The following is a 17,311-nucleotide window of genomic DNA, read 5'->3' as shown; positions in this document are numbered from 1 at the left end:
AGTGTGTTTAGAGCTGGGGTAAGAAGAAACCAGTATTTCATTGACCTTCCTAGCATAGATTTAATCCCCGTGAATGAACATGAAACCAACCTTTGCAGTCAGAAAAAGTTCTTTATTCAATTGTTGTCTTCTGTCCTAGAGCAATCCTGGACTCAGGATTATAATAAGGAAGATGGCTAGACAGAAGAGGATCTAGTTTGCTTCTTGTAGTTAGCTGTGTTTCATTGTTTTCTTTATCCAGGATAAAAAACTCAAAACTCTCGTGAAGACTTGTGGAGCTGATCCATCAGTTTGCCCATAGGACACAATGCCTGCAGCTGCTTTTTTACACACAAGAGGCCCTCCAGAATCTTCCTGTGAATCATGGGGTAACAGGGCACTGAGATGTTGTTCATCCTAGTCCCAACCTCCCTCTCATGTCAAGGCTTTTCCCAGAAAAGCATGACTTGTACTCTCAGCTTATGAGGTCAGAGGGCAGGCCTGGGGCCCTTGGCCCTTCCAGCTCTGACTGCGAATAAGGTTAGGGATGCACTTCCCTCCTGAGGCCAGCCTCTGCCTTTCCCCAGGTCTGTGATCCACTCTCTATGAAGATGTGTGGGACCTCATCTCCAGGCTGTTGTTTAAGGACATGGGGACATTGAGTGGGCATGATATGAACATAGAGGGAAAGCCCACTGACAAAGTGTGTGTGTGTGTGTGTGTGTGCTCAGAGAAGACACCTGACTGTGGTTATAACACACCCATAGAGCCCAGCTTTCTAAAGCTTGAACCTAGAGACAGTTATCATGTTGCAAATTCAGCCCTTTACACAAGCTACCTTCAGCAGAGCCTCCTAGTCACTTCTGGAGGCCCTACTTAGTTACTGGTCTCTGCTGTTCCCTGGGAGAAAGTATTCAGCTAGTGGGCAAAGGAGTCCCTTAATATTTGTGTCTGCAGGTCCCAGATTCCTTTCCCCTCCAACTGAACCTAGAGTTGAAGGCAATCCAACTTACCTCAAAGGAAGCTCCCTTCATCCTTGAGTCTCCCGCACATATCTCATTCGCTTTGTTGTAAGAACTTTGGAACTGGGACTCACACACCTGATCCTTCTGTACTGTCAGCTCAACCTCTTGCAGTGTGTTTGAGAATTCCCCGTCTGGGGCTGTTTTTCCCCAACCAGCCACATAGCACACTTCCCCTGGCTTCACATGGGCGTTGCGCCTGGGCAGGTTGAGGGGCCTCACAGCTCTAGTCCTCTTGGCCTTTCTCGCCAGCTGGTAGGGAAGAGTCAGGAGAAACCAGCTCAGCCAACGGGTTTTGTGCTCTGGATTACATTAAAAGTCACGATGGAAAAAGGGAAGAATCAAGGTCACAGAAGGAGAGCAGGGAGAAACACTGCACCAAGCAGAGCACAGGCACCAGGGTTGGGATGAGGGGTGGGTGCTGGAGGGTAGGTGAAGGTATGTGTGTGGGAGGATGGCAGGTCTCACCTTTAATAGCATAATGTCATTGGAACGGTCATCAGGATTATAAGCTGGGTGGGGAATGGCTTTTGACACAGGAATAATCTGCTGTGTCTCCTCCTTAGCTTTGATGTTGTGGACCCCCAATGTTACTATCATTGAGCTGTGAAGACAACAGAGTGGAGAGGAGAGATGTGAAGTCAGAGAGGATGCAGTTCAGGAGCTGTGAAAGGCAGGGTAGGCAGGGTGAGGCTTTAGCTGAGGGGACTTGTGGACACAGGAGTATCTCGGGGTCAGAACTTAAGCTCTCTGCTTCTCAAGGACATGAGATTCCTGGGGGCTCACTCTTGCATCTAGGCATTATTCTGAAGTTTGCATCAACTTTTAATATGAACTTTCAATCTCAACCACGCCTTTTTTTTTTTTTTTTTTTTTTTTGTCCAGTTGATCAACTCAAACATATGGCTGGCTGTAACCTCTCATCCTTTAACCTCAAATGTATCTCTTGTCAGACATTAATTTTTACAACCCTACCTTCTAGTGAGCACTAAGGGGAGCTTCCACAATAGAGGACAGACGCTCTTGTGGGTGTCTCAGAAAATGTGAGCTAGCTGCTTCTCCTCACCTTCCTCTGCAGTGAGCAGCTGTCAGCACGAAGTTGTCTCGAACCAGGAAGCCTCCACAGAACATCTTCTTCCCATTAACATTCAGAAACTCAAAATATGCCATGTAAGGGCGGGAATGTGGGCTGACCTCATTGCCTCCGATGATCTCCTCTGAAAGAAAAGCCTAGAATATTTGGTGTCTGGGAGTAGTATTTGAGGTCATGAGGGTAGATCTGGGGAGGGGGAAGTGATTGAAAGTAGAATCTGCGGCCTCCCTAGGCTTTTGAAGACTGGACTCATTGCACACAAAATAATCCTGGCTGAATCTTAAGCCTCATTAAAGCTCCCCTTTCCCTAGGCTGAAATAACGTTAGTGATGTACATTTTTGTAGTTTTGCATTCTCTGTCACATCTTTCTAAAGATGATCCAGTCTCCAGGTAATGAAAAATGTTGGGAGAAGCTACTGCCTAAGTTTTCTGAAAAAATCTCCTTTCTTCAGACCTTGTTGAAAATCAGGCCAATGTCAGATTTCCAAGTCTGTGTTCAGAACAGGACCTGACATTCAGAAATCTCTTGGGTTTAGTACCAGGACAGTTCCTGACCACTGCAGGGCAGAAAGACAGCAGAGGTGTTATGGAATGATACCTATAGGACAGGGGTGGTCACTCACCTGCTCCAGCTCTAAGAGCCAGAAGTAGGGTCATGAGAATCAGAACTGGTAACATCCTCCCAGAAAGGCTGCTCAGGTTGGAGGGCAGAGTAGACACAGCTCTTGGAAGCGGAGGAAGGATGTGTGGGCCCAGGGATCTCACAGGCATTTTAAACCTATGCACCTTTGCTTCTGATCAGCGTCATATTACTTAAGGAAGTTTTCTGGTTTGGTTAAAAATGACACTGTCACCACATTGACCTCCTATGAGCTAAGCTGGGAATGTACAGAGACCAAGAATGACCAAGAAAGTCCAAGAATGTACAAGGTTGGAGGCTGTGGTTGAGGAGGCTGAGACCCCAGGAAGTCCTCAGTGACTGTATGGAGACACGTGTGTCCTTTTCTAACTCTTACACCCTTTTGCATTTCAGTAAGATCTCTTGTGTTCTTTGATTTTTTCTTTCTTCCTTTTTGCTTTTCTTTTCTTTCCTTTTTAAACAAAACTGACAATCAATTTATCTTAACAGCAGTTATAATACCGCTGTTATTTGCTGTTAAACTCACAGTTACACAATACTTAGTAAGAGTTCATACTGTATTACAGAACATCATCTCATTAATTATTGGGACTACTGATCATACAGTAGAACAATATCTTATGAATATTCTCATGAATTAATCTTAACTCTAACTCTTCTGAAACTTCTAAAAAGTCAGAAGAGAAATTTTAAAGGCAAATGTTTGCCCCATATCCAATGACCATGTGTTACTGTCATCCATAGTTAAATGTAATAACAAATCATAAATGACATATATGGAATACAAGGTATTGTCATTTATCTCTGAGGCAAGAGTTTCAGAACTGAATTCAAAAGTCAGTAAGATTTTTAGATTAGCGTTGGCTTCCCTGATGTTGACTCCAAGGTTATTTTCTAACACGTTGCCTAGCATTTTCTATATAGAAACAAGGTCCACTTGATCTTGATTGTTATTTAATGGGCTACATCCAAGAATGAGAGACAGGGGGCTGCATTTTTTGAAAATGCCCATCTTGACTGGGGTCAGCTGAGAGCCTGTGCTTAGAGCACTAGATGCTAAGAGCTATGTGAGATCACTCTGGCAGGTGAGACAGGCTGGCCTTGCCCTGAGCACAGAACAGGTGTGTGTGTGTGTGTGTGTGTGTGTGTGTGTGTGTGTGTGTGTGCACGTGAGAGCCAAACTGCCAAAAATACATTAGCAACAGAATATGCAGACTCAGTATGTGTTTTTATTATCTTGCTAACACACTCCACCATCTGGAAGGAACAAGGATTTTAAACACAAAAGACAACTCAATTACTAACTCTTCATATACCCATGACCTCATCAAGGCCTCACTTTTGTTTTCTCAGATTTTCCGGGTTCATTGTAAGGCACATGAGACAGACTCCTCCATTGTCAGTAAAGGCAATAATTATACAAACACAGCAGCCTATCAAGCTGCCTTTTTATCCCTTTGGACTCACCACATGTCCCTCCAGGCCACTCTACTACACAACCTAGAAATCAACATACCTAAACCTCCTTCGACATAGATATTATCTGCTACTTACAGCAAATATCTCACTCTAATACCAAATCAGTTCTATCTTTTTCTCAAAATTGTCTCACTCTCACCCCATCAGATAAATTTTTTTAACAGAACCTAACCCAAACCTGCAATGTATGTCAGCAAACTAACACCACCTCCACTATATGATGCCCTAATTTTCCTACTCAACAAGTTATAAAGCCTTGAAGTTATGAAAGTCTGAAACAATGTAGTAAGGTATGTAAATGCAAGTTGTAAAGATGTGAGAATGTAAAAGCTAACCTGTGAGAGTTTGTAAGATGGTCTAAGAAAGTGTTTTAAGGTCTGAGGATGTGGAAGCTTAAGTAAGTTGTAAAGGTTTAGAAAAGTTACTTGTGGGTCTGGGAAAGTTATTTATGGTAAATTAAAAGTTGTTTCAGATTTCTTTCCATCTATCTATGCTATTGTTTGGGCCCCCAAAATTTTACTGTAACACAAAGATATAAAATTACTGCTCTTTCTACAATATGAATTTCAGTAAAGATTGCAAACAATGGTAAAATTCTATCTCTTTTTATAAACCTAAGAATTTGCATGAATTGACTTAAATCTACCTCATAAAGGTCAAATACACTCCAAATTGACTTCTGTCAATTAACAGCCTAAAATTTCCCCACCTTTTTGAAGATGAGATCTCTCCCCCTTTTCCTGGTCCTCTCCCTCTTTCCATGGAATTGAGAATCCACTCCCTAACTACTGGGACCATGGGCCTGGAAATTTCATATGTACACCCAAGATAAAAAGTCCCCTGCTTGCTGCCCCTAGAGTCATTGTAGATGTGGCTGCTGTATCACATGCGCATCAGTAGGTGGCAGAGAGGAGAGAGGCTATGTCCACACTCAGTGTTCTGAGCTATGACGATCTGAGTGATTAGTATAACATTCTACGTCTTTTGAAGAGAGGGAAAACTACCATAGGAAGATGTCAGCTGGGTTGTTACAGCATGGTGGCAGAAGTGTTCCATTGCCCTGCCAAGGACAGAGTTGGTCCCTGTGAATGGACATAAAACCAGTCGTTCCAGTCGGGGAAAAAGTCCTTTATTCATTTGGTGCTATCTGTCCTAGAGCAATCCTGGACTCAGCTACAGGGAAGATGGCTACTCAGAAAATGATCCACGTTATTTCTTGTAGTTAGCTGCTTTTCATAGTTTTCTTTATCCAGGATAGGAAACTGGAGACTCTGGTGAAGGCCCGTGGAGTTGAACCATCTTTATATCCATAGGAGATGATGCCTGCAGCTGCTTTTTTACACACAAGAGGCCCTCCAGAATCCCCCTGTGAATTGAGGGGCCACAGGGCACTGAGATGTTGTTCATCCTAGTCCCAACCTCCCTCTCATCTCGAGGCTCCTCCCAGAGAAACATGACTTGTAATCTCTGTTTATAAGGTCAGAGGGCAGGCCTGGATCCCTGGCCTTTCCAGTTCAGACTGTGGATAAGGTTAGTGATGCATCTCCCTCCTGAGGCCAGCCTCTGACTTTCTCCACTCTCTGTGATCCACTCTCTATGAAGATGTGTGGGACCCTCATCTCCAGGCTGTTGTTTAAGGACATGGGGACATTGAGTGGGCATGATATGAGCACGAAGGGGAAGCCCACTGACAAAGTGTGTCTGCTCAGAGGAGATACCTGGCTGTGTTATGACATTCTCAGGGGGCCCAGCTTTGTAAAGCCTGGGCCTAGAGTCAGGTATTATATGGCAAACATCTCCCTTTATACAAGCTACCTTCAACAGAGGTTCCTTGTCAGCTCTGGGGGCCCTAGTTCATTACTGGTTCCTATTGTTGTTCCAAGGGAGAAAGATCATAGCCAGTGGGTAAAGGAGTCCCTTGATATTTGGGTCTCTAAGTCCCAGATTCCTTTTGAGCCTGGAGGGGACTGCAACCCAACTTACCTTAAATGAAGCACGTTTGGTCTTTGGGTCCCCCGCACATATCTGACTGGCATTGTTGTAGTATGTTTTTAAGTAGGACTCACATTCCTGATCCTTCTGTACTGTCAGCTCAACCTCTTGTAGTGTGTTTGAGAATTTGCCATTTGGGGCCATCCTTCCCCAACCAGCCACAGCACACACATCCCCTGGCTTCACATGGACATTGCGCCTGGGCAGGTTGAGGGGCCTCACAGCTTTAGTCCTCTTGGCCTTTCTCTTCAGCTGTTGAGAAAGAAGCAAGAGTCCAGCTCATGGCCTGCTGGGCTGAGACACCATGAAGGTCAGGATGGAAGGGAGGGGATTGAGATGGATGAGAGCAGGAGAGACCAAGATGGGGCGGGGCTCACCTTTAATAGCATGATGTCATTAGAGTATTTTTGAGAATTATAGTCTGGGTGGGGAATGAATTTTGCCACAGGGATGACTTGCTGGGTCTTCTCCTGTTCTTTGATGTTATGGGCTCCCAACGTGACATTTATTGAGCTGTGAAGAGAGCAGAGTGAAAATAAGAGATGTGGAATCAGAGAGGATGCAGCCCAGGAGGTGTGAAGGAGAGGCAGGGCTGGCAGGGTGGGGCTCCAGCTGAGGGAAGTTAAGGGGTAACCTGAAGCACCAGTTGCTGCACTAGAGGTGCTCAGCAGCCTCATCAGCTAGAAGAAGGCAAACTGGGTTGTTCAGCTCGTATTGCAATGCTAACCCTGGTTGAAATGTGCTTGATTCCTTATCAGTGATTCCGGTGACAGACTACTTCTCCCTCATGAGACTGGCTAGACCCTCTCTCATCCCAGGCTCCTTAGGATGAAGGCAGAGCCTCCATGGAATCTTTCCAGGAGGGTATGGACTGTTTTTTGCTCCTCACCTCCCTGAACAGTGAGCAGCAGTCAGCACAAAGTCTTCTCGTATAAGGACGCCGCCACACTTCGTCACAGAATGCTGATCCATGATCTGAAGAAAGGCCATGTAGGGTCTAGAGTGGGGCTTGGCTTCACGTCCCCCGATGATCTCCCCTAAAGAGAAACCAACCTTTTTGTGGGTACCTGCTAATCCACCAGATGGGTTTTGTGTGAAGACTCCAGACTTGCTAGGCATTTGGGAGCCAGGGAGGCCTGGAGTTGGAAGGGGCTTGGGAGAAGTGCCCTCATGTTCTGCTTAAAAAGGAGAGAAACATAGGTTTTGGTCTATCAGTCTTTCTTCCACACAGTTGGAGGCAAGTATAATTTTCTGGACAAGGAAATTCTAAGGATTCAGCTTGTCCATCTTCTGACTTCTGGTCCCAGAGAGTTTCTAAAACCTCTTCTCCCTTGCTCCTATACCTGTGATGCCTGGAATACTGCTGCTTTCTAGGGATCAAGGTTGCAGTTCACACTTTGCAGCATCTTATTTCTTCAGGGCTCCTCACTGACTTCATTTCTAGATGCAGGTGCTGGCATTCCAGAAAGCAGAGTGCCCAATGGCTCATAATTGAACACTGGGAAAACACCAGAAGCCTGTGAAGCACTGAGTTAGAGAAGGGACCAAGTAGCCTGGGTTAAGCAAAAATCACTTGTTCTGAGGACAGCAATTCCATCTACTTGGGGGTCTCAACACATAGGCTTCTTTGATGAGATTTTAGTGAGATGAAGGCCTGTATCATAGTAGATGCAGAAGCCAGGCCCATTCTATCTGCTCCTGGAGAAAATAATGTTTTCTGATTTGCAGGTTCCTATCCTTTATCACGTACTTTTAGGAAAATCCACTTTCCAGATGATAAGGGTATGGCTCAGGAAGGGCATAGCACTCAGTGGCTCTTCCTGAGAAAGACTTCTGCCCTCCTACTACCACTAACAGTGGGGTTAGACCACTAAAGTGAGGTATTGCTCACTCACCTGCCTTTGTCCTGGGGGCCAGAGAGAAGGTCAGCAGGAGCAAGAGGAGCTTCATCTTTCCTGAAAAGCCACCTAGGTCCCAGCCTCGAGAGTGTTGTCTTTGCTGTCTTTTAACCTTGAGGAAAGGAAGAAGGCAGAGTGGGCTCTGTGACCTTGTACCCCCTCTCTGCTTTTATGATGCTTCATCACATGCTTTCTATGAAAACTTTTGCCTTACTGCCTCTGACTAATGACGTCTTCTGAGTGCTTGTGTGAGAATCATGAAGTAACCACAGCAGAACCCACAGTTAATGACTCAGAGAACCACCACTTACAGCCCAGGGCAGGAACACAAAAGCCTAGGGTGGGGTTCATAGTGTAAGGTATCAGAGTCCCAGAAACACAAGTTCCCAGTGGGAGACCATCAGTGATTTTGAAGCTACCCTGCTGAGTCCATCAGGACAAAGGTGCATTTGAGCTCATCTCTTGTACCAGGACCAAGCATGACCATCTAGTGAGGGTAATTAGGAGTATCCATTACCAATGTACAGTTTGGGGAGAGCAATGGTAGAGTGATGGACAAGGTAGTAACAGACAGGCCCACCAAGCACCTGTCAGCCATTTAGCACAATAGCCCTAAATGTTCCATGTGGTAAAGCCTTTTCTTATGAAAAGCCAATATCTGACCTTTACCAGCAAAAAATTATATTAAACTAACTGGCCAGAGAACCTCAGGTGTCTGTCTCTATCTCCCAGGGCTTGGATTGTAAGTGTTTTCAGAAAACACAGCTTTATCACATAGGCTCTGGGAATGGAACTCAGGACCTCTTGCTTGCATGGAAAACACTTTACAGACCCAGCTGCTTCCCCAGCTTCCTCTGAGTGTCTAGAGAATTCTATGTAACTATTCTTAGCCAGTGTCCAGAGAATGAAAAACATTTATTTAGTATAAACAAACCTCTTTGTATTCAATATCAATAACTATTCATTATTTACCACAAGTCAGCCTGTAATAACAAAGGAACCTTGGAATCAAAATATCACCTCATGATACAAAAGTCAATCAATTGATTCTAATGTTAGGGAGAGTAATGACTTGCTCACATGACACAACAAAACATATCCAAAAAGTCCATCATTTTGACTCACCTGTATCACAGTAGACAATGGTTTGGAGTCATACTATGAACATTCTCAATAATCTTATCTTTACAAATGTCAAGTCACAGAGACTATGGAGTCACACCATTATAGATTTTAAAACTTCTCATCCCCTTGGTTTTATTGCCAATTACTGTTAATGAATGAAACAAGTCTTACAAAGTCACTGGTACTTTAAGTTGAACTTTCCTGGGAGAAAATGGTATAATCAGATTCTAGTGAAGAAAATCTTCCCTCATGCAATGGATTTTCTAGCAGAAAAAAATAAAAATTTTTGAACACATCACACACTTTTGACTAAGGACCTGGAGGACTCAAGCTGAAACTGGCCTTGAGCCTCTCCTTGAGGAATAGCTCTCATATTATCTAATGGTGCTATGCCAAAGAAAAGTGCAATTAATAGTCCTACCTAGCTGTAAAATCACAATGACCAGCACAGCAACATATACCTGTTGAGGCCCACATTCTGCCTCAACATTTTTGCCTCAACACTTTTGGGGCTAAGTGCTCTGGTCAAGAGAGAGAGTAGGGCTGCAGGGCAGGCGACGCGAAGAATGGAGACAAGACAGGGTGTGATTCAGTCTCTTCTATTTTCTCAAGTCTCCCTCAAGTCTCTCTTATTGAAGGGAATTCTGAGGTATTTATATACACAAGCAGGAGAACACAGGTGAAAACACTTTACCATGTGCACCATACAGCTGAGGTCACTAAACAGCAAAACAAGCTATGTGGGATAAACAATATATTTATCAGAGTGTGCTTCAGCTGTTATAGGCTTTTGACAACCAAGTCTTTTATCAGGGTATATGGTTCCAGATGGCTGCAAAGTTGATCTAGCCGCTTTCTACTAAAGTCGGCTCCCAACATATACCCAAGAGTATAATAATGACACCTACACCCTAGAGGTAACCAACAGCTTTCTGATTAGAGTTATGGGCCACTCAAGAGGAGAGAATTTATGCATGATACTAGAAACCTAGTCAACTACTTGTGACTGTGAAGTCATGAACCCCAGTAGAGGAGAATCTACAATTGACACTTTTCTAAGACAGTGTAATCACCAACTATGTTCTACATAGCTATCCTTACATCACAGTTATATAGCACTCACTTCTGATCAAAGAACTCTTGTTTGCAGCAGATGGAGGTCATTATAGACAACCATACACCTGTCAAAATGCAGGTAACAACAGACTATGGAAAGCCAATCCCCAGTGGATACATCTTCAACACAATTCCTGTACATAAGGTTCCAGAAACATCACAGAAAAGGTAGCAGAAAGATCCTAAGGCCCAGAGGACTAGGATGAGTGTTAAAAGACAGTGTCTTATAGATATAGCAGGGATACTGCATCTGTAAAATCCAAACAACATGGCTGCCTAAACAAGACCTGCACGATGTCAACACTAATTGACATTTCATTGTGGATGGGGACATAAGACTCCACTCTTAGATAAATAATCACAGTGAATTAATGGCTAATAAGTGAGGTAGAATCAATCTTCTATGGGAATAAAGCCCTAAACACATATACACACAAACAACACCAAGTGGACTCTCAGGTTGTATTTACATAGATGTGTGTGTGTGTGTGTGTGTGTGTGTGTGTGTGTGTGCTATAACTAAAGAAGTCATAAATTTGAGAGAGAGTACTGTAGACATGGGAGGAGAGAGTGTGGAGCAGAATCTATGTAAATACAGTACTTGAATATTTAAGCATATTCTGCAATGTTGACTTAGTGGTCATGAATTGCTTTAGTTTGTATTTATCTTGTATTTATTACTCTATTAATTTTAAGTAACTTTGCTAGGTATACTAATCTTCGTTGACAGTTATTTACTTCCACTTCTTTACATGGATTTGGGAAATTTTCTTTTGTAATTTTATGGAATAGATCTTCTATGCTTTTAAGGTTTTTTCTAAATTTCAGCTTATTCTTCTATCTTAGGTTGTGTTTTTTTATCACATTATAGAATTTTTAACAAATTATGATCATGCCTCATTCTTTGTTCTGTCTGAATATCACACTCATCAGGTTTTTCTCCCAACTTAGATTTTTTTTTCTGCTTGAGATAGTCTATTGGTGATGCATTTACATTGTGACCCTTAAAAAGAAAGATTTATTTTATTTTTAGTTACTTTCAACTGCAAGCATTGTGTGTATGTGTTTGTATACATGATGCAATGCCAATAGAAGACAGAACAGGGCATTGGATCTCCTGAATCTGAGTTACAGGCAGTTGTGAGTCACACAATGAGTGCTGGAAAGGGAATTTGAAGCTTTCATCTTGGTTATTTTCCCTTTCAGTGTTGAAACTTGGACACGTTTATGAATAGTTTCTACTTTTTCATGTGTTCTTTCTGATTCCCTTTAGTTCCTTATCTAAGTTTCCCTCAGCTCTTAATACTTTTAAGAAACTAAAACCCTTTTTGAGCTTTATAACATCTAAGGTCACTTAAAAATATTTCATGTGAAGTGTCTCCTGCATGACTAGGTCATTCTTTACTCCTTCTTTGTTTCCTCTATAGTTTTCTGTTAAAAACTGGAGCTTTTGGGATTTGCCCATCAGGTCATTTTTAAAGGTCATTTGTTTCTACAAATAGGAAGATAGGACTCACATCTTAACCTTCTAGAATGATGGGCTCTTCCCATCACCTCTCTCAGGGTCTCAAGCTGTGAACCCTTTGACCACATCTTCTTAGGATGTGGCAAATACTTTGGTTTGAGGCAGGTAAGGTGAATACTGCTGAATCACTTACCAGAAGCATGGGTTTGTAACTGCAAAACTTGTGGTTTTGCTTTATCATTCTGACTCATGCTTAATAATTCCTTTGTCTTATCATTTATCATTCAGTCTTCATGAGATGGCTCAGTTATAAATAACTCTGATATTAAGTCTCTCTGTGTATAACCAAATAACTCACAGGAGAACTATGAAATACACATGATCATAATAGAGGAACTGGTCCAAGTATTCTCTGTGAGAAGCTATGGATTGCAGAAACCTGTCTCTGGGAACTGCATATGCATAGCACAGAAGCAATGCTTTACCTTGCCCCTGGAGATACTTGTGAATTAGTGACAATATTATTCTGACCACATTTTTGTTGTGAATCACTTATTAGAGCCTCTGATATGTCTAGAAACTATACTCATTTTAAATGTTTTCCCATTTTAAGTTTATAAACGTGGAAGGTTGAGAATTGGTTGCTAGGCCATGGTCAGTCTACCAAAGTACTGAATCTTTCCTAAGGGCTTTAAGAAATCCTGCATTGAACTCACTTCAGTGTCATATACTAAAGATCTGATTCTATAGCTAGGAGTATAATAACATCTACACAACTTGCTCAATAACTCTTCACAGAGTGAAGGAGGATGAGTGTTTTCATTTCCCCATTGAAGTAATAAGAGTTAAGAAAGGGACAGAGGGGCAGCATACATCTTAGATATCTGCAACCATTTGTGTGTGGGTGTGCATGCGTGCACCCACACACAGGCATGTGTGAAGGCCAAAAACTGATGTTGGTATGTCTTCATTGACATCAATCTCCAGCCTTCTTGTGGAGAGCATTTCTTCACTCAACATAAAGCTTGATGTTTTAGCTTGACTGGCTGGTTAGTGATGCCCTGGGATCCACTGACTCTGCCTCCCAGGGCTAGGGTTACAGATATCTGAGGCAATTCAGACATCTGTAAATTTTTTTATTTTTTATTTTCAAAAACAGGGTTTCACTATGTAGTCCTGGCTGCTGGTCTGGTGCTTGCTCTGTGATCCAGGCTAGCCTTGAACTCAAACAGACCTGCCTGCCTCTGTCTCCAGAGTTCTGGGATTAAAAGAGTATACCACCACTCAGCTTTTATATGGATACTAGGGATTGAAACTCATGGCCAACAAGCATGTTAGCCACTGAGCCATCTCCCCAGCCTGAAACAATTTTAGGCTGTTGTTTTGTGGCAGAGTTTGTTTAAATACACATATTAAATACAAATACAGTGAAAGGGAAGTGAGAGAAGAAAGGAGGCAAATGGCACTGAGATTAAACCTTAAAGCACCTGGAGCTCACGTGCAGGGGGGTGTCACGTGCTGCCCACGGTCTCACTCTGCATAAGCTCACGTGCAGAGGAGTGTCACGTGCTGCCCACTGTCTCACTCTGCATAAGCTCACGTGCAGGGAGTGTCACGTGCTGCCCACTGTCTCACTCTGCATAGAGGTGATCATCTATCAAATTCTAAAATCAAAGAAACTCAACAATGTTAAGTGATGTACCCAAAGGTCACATGGTTTCAGAAACATGTGAACATATATACACAAAATATGTGCCTACAACAATGACATGATCTTCTTTACCACTTCTCAAAGTAGTAGAAGCCACAGAGGGCAGATTTCAGTAGAGAAAAGTGTTCTTAACAATCAGAGTTCATTTGAGAATGGTTGTTCTGTGTAGGCCAAAAATTGGAGAATATCTCAGGGAGGTGAGCGTGAGTGTGAGCCCAAATCACTTTGGAGCCTCTTGCAGTTCTGAGTATCTCTCAGCTGGAAAAGACTTGTTCTGAGGTCTTGGGGTCTTGATTTCCTCTTCAGTTATGAAGCTTGATTGCCTAGTTCTAAGCTATATGATCTTTATCTATCAAGAGGCAGTGTTAAGTACAATATAGAATTAACAATTTAAACTGCATACTCATTTCCTCAAATAAAAAATATATATATATGATTCAACTAGGACTAGACTTAATTCCAAAGCAGTGAACCAGATTGGCATCAAGTCTTGTAGCGAATGAATGGCTGCTGGTCATGTCTTGATAGAATTTCCAAAGTACAGTGGGAGCTGGTAGCAATGGTAGCAATAGGCATGGAATCCAAGGGTTACTTGTGGGCTTGTAAACTAACCATGACGGCCTGTGAGTTAGGGCCTGTTTTCCTGTTTTTAATCTGGAGGTATAGGTGTGCACTAGAACACCATGCTTACTTCTAGCTAGAAATTAACTCAGTACTTCATGCATGCTAGGCAAACATTCTACCAGCTCAGCTACACCCCAGCCCATTTTTTAAAAGAACGTAATTGTGCTGATAGGGGTGTGTGTGTGTGTGTGTGTGTGTGTGTGTGTGTTGGGCTCTGTGTTTAGGATATATTCTCAATAGGATCATTGTTATATAATACAAACAATAAAACACTGGTAATCATTTAAGTCTCTCTCTTTACTGCTGTGAGACTTACTAAGGAAGAAAGACACCCAGGACTCCTACTGCATCAGATAATCTCTAATGTCAGAGTCATTACTGCCTGTGATGCTCTTTAAATAATATAGACTAACAAAGCCAGGGCTCCCACCAGATGCTAATATTCATGAGAAGGAATAAAAGCCTTAATTCCTGTTCCTAAAGAGCTAAAGACAGCAGGGATTAGCCTTCTCTTTAGCTTTAACATTGAACCTTTATCTTTGCTCAGGACACTTCCCCTGGCATGTCCTTAGCCTCTCTCCATTTGCTTTTCAGTTGCTTGTTGCCTGACCATCAAATGGTGACCTGAAATGGGATGTCTAGGCCTTGAGATCCTGTTATTGCTGACCCCTCTCCCATGAGACAACCTCCCCTTTATCTTTACACAACTCCCCTTTTAAAAGTAACAAACTAGATATTACCAACAAGTTCACAAGAAAATACACCAACAAGAATGAGAGTCAGCAAAAAGAATTTAGAGCAGAAAGACCAGCAAGTGTTTGAGATTTTGTAATTACCTGATCCAAGCCATCACAAAACTGACGATAACTGGAGGGAATAGAAATTTATAAAATTTCATACCTTTCTTTAAAAAATATTACTCATGAATATGTTTTCCCTTTTTTTATTTTACATGCATTGATGTTTTGCTTGTATGTCTGTGTGAGGATGTTGGATCTCCTGGATCTGGAGTTACAGACAGCTGTGAGCCACTATGTGGGTACTAGGAATTAAACCCTGGTCCTCAAATAACAGATATGAGCATAGGTCAATGTCTCTGTGGGTAAGATCATTTGCTGTACAAGTGTGAGGACTGAGTGTGAATCCCAGGCACCCATGTAAAGCTGGGTGTAGTTCACCTGTAATCCCAGTGAGATAGAGGGCTGAGACAGGATAATTCCATGGGCTCTCAGGCTAGGATTTCACAGCAATAAACAACAAAGAGGTCCTGCCTCAAATAAAGATGAGGATGAACACTCAAGATTGTCCTTTGACCTCCACAATGCACTATGCATGTATATGCCCCCACACACACATACACAAAAAGAGAGAGAACAAAAAGAACTTTTAAAATAATAAAAATTCTATAATTAAAACAAAATTGGACACAACAGAAAGGATAATTATTAACTCAAAAAACTATCAGAAGGCATCACTAGAGTACAAAGCAGAAAACAAGTAAAAATTACTGAAGGAAAATGAGTATTGTTTATAAATTAGAAATTTATACAATTTCGAATGGCATTAAGGAAAGAGTAGACTTAAATAAGTAAATGTCCAGAGAAAAACGAGTTAGGTTAAAAGTCCCAAGTTCCTTGATAAGTTTAAGAAATATGCTGTAAGCACTTAAAGCATGTGACTTTCAAATAAAGGAAGGGAAAGAAAAAGGGCAAAGTGAAAAACACAATCCACCTAATAAAGGCAAGGGAAAAGAGACCAGAACCTAAAGAATAAAAAAAGGAGGGCAGGAAGGAAAGAAAGAAAGAAAAAACAAAAGGAGCTATTGTGCCATGAGAGACACAGAAGGATTGTAAATATTTATTGCCAGATGAATACAGCATCTGAAAAGGCTGTGTGCTAAGATTCTCAGTATACTGAAAAGCAAAACTATACAGAGACAGTAAAGAATCACATGGTTGGCAGGAGTGGGTGGTGGGTGGGGGGGGGCAATGAGAACGTGAGTGTAGATTTGTGGGAGCAGTGACGTTGTTCTGTGTGTGCTGCATGTTTGTGGTGGCATGTCAATCCACTGTAAAAACCTGCACTGCTGGGGAAGAATGTTGACAGTGGAGGAGGCTATAACATAATATATGTGGCCAGGGGCCATGAAGAAGGCTATACATGTGATGTGTGTGACCAGGGGCCATGGACGACATCTTTGTATCCTCTTCTCAATTTTTCTATAAAGCTAAAAATGCTGTAAAACCCACAGGGACTTTAAAACAAATAAAACAACCCTCTCCATAGAAGTTGTGAGGAGCACAAAGCATAAAGTCAGGTGGATGAAAGAAAAACAAGTTGATTACTATATTCAAGTGTTCTAAAAGCCCTAGCTAAAAGTCAGAGGGTATCATACCAATTACAAAAGCAGAACAAGTCTGTGCTTTGGGCAGAAAGTCTAAAAACCTAAAAATAAAGACAGAAAACAGAAAAAAGAAAATGCTCAAAGGTGTATCAGTAGCAAAAAAACCTGAGTTTAAGAAAATGCTTATAAGTATGTGACCAGAAAATGTGTAAAACAAAAGTTGAAGGAGTTCTAAGGAGCTAACCAAATCTATCATACCTTGGGACTTAATTAACAGCATTTGACACACTGGACCCAACAGCTGGGACTTGGCACCCACCATACAGATAATGCCTCACAATACACTTAAAAACACCCAACAAAATAGATTACATACTGAGCCATAGAATCAATCCTGAGGCATTCTAAAGACAAAACATTTTAAATATTTCCTGGTTACAACATATGTAAATTAGAAATTAATAAAATGATAACTAGAAATAATCTATAATTCTCTATAATTCTAATAATTCTATAATTCTAATAATTCTCTATAATCTTAGAAAAGTAGAAATATAGTTTCAAGTAAATAAAAATGAAGTAATATGATATATAATGTTCTGTATGAAATAATAGCAAAACTTATTTTAAAACTGTATAATTAAGCTGGATGTATAAAGAAAAAATTTAGTCTTAAAACTCCTGTGGCACTAGAGAAAGAGAAAATTGGCAGGGTGGCAGAGGATGAGCTTACAGAGGGCACAATGTCTCCAGATTCTTTTGTTTTACTTCCCAATTGCTGCTCCCTCCCATCCCCTTCCAGGGTCTCTTCTGCCTCTACCC

At 41.8% G+C, this 17,311-nt stretch overlaps 2 protein-coding genes and 1 non-coding gene across 3 annotated transcripts; 1 reads left to right on the top strand and 2 right to left on the bottom strand.

Moving 5' to 3' along the window:
- Positions 1–105: 105 nt before the first annotated feature.
- Positions 106–2,822, bottom strand: LOC117705738 (granzyme C). The gene is made up of 5 exons (XM_034498411.2): positions 2,719–2,822; positions 2,068–2,218; positions 1,470–1,605; positions 993–1,253; positions 106–354 (listed from the first exon to the last, which is right to left on the bottom strand). The coding sequence occupies exons 1-5, from the start codon at positions 2,771–2,773 to the stop codon at positions 211–213; spliced, it is 747 nt and encodes a 248-aa protein (XP_034354302.1). The 5' UTR covers positions 2,774–2,822; the 3' UTR covers positions 106–210.
- Positions 2,823–3,953: 1,131 nt separating this feature from the next.
- On the bottom strand, positions 3,954–8,317 carry LOC117705784 (granzyme B(G,H)-like). The gene is made up of 5 exons (XM_034498467.2): positions 8,102–8,317; positions 7,096–7,243; positions 6,584–6,719; positions 6,198–6,458; positions 3,954–5,580 (listed from the first exon to the last, which is right to left on the bottom strand). Exons 1-5 carry the CDS (start codon positions 8,154–8,156, stop codon positions 5,437–5,439), a joined length of 744 nt encoding a protein of 247 aa, XP_034354358.1. The 5' UTR covers positions 8,157–8,317; the 3' UTR covers positions 3,954–5,436.
- LOC117706417 (small nucleolar RNA SNORA17) lies at positions 5,061–5,189 on the top strand. The gene has a single exon (XR_004606525.1). It is a non-coding gene; the product is annotated as a small nucleolar RNA SNORA17 (small nucleolar RNA).
- Positions 8,318–17,311: the final 8,994 nt, after the last annotated feature.

The sequence above is a fragment of the Arvicanthis niloticus genome, chromosome 3 (genome assembly GCF_011762505.2).
Source record: "Arvicanthis niloticus isolate mArvNil1 chromosome 3, mArvNil1.pat.X, whole genome shotgun sequence".
Lineage (NCBI taxonomy): Eukaryota > Metazoa > Chordata > Mammalia > Rodentia > Muridae > Arvicanthis > Arvicanthis niloticus.
This window is presented reverse-complemented; position numbering and strand designations above follow the sequence as displayed.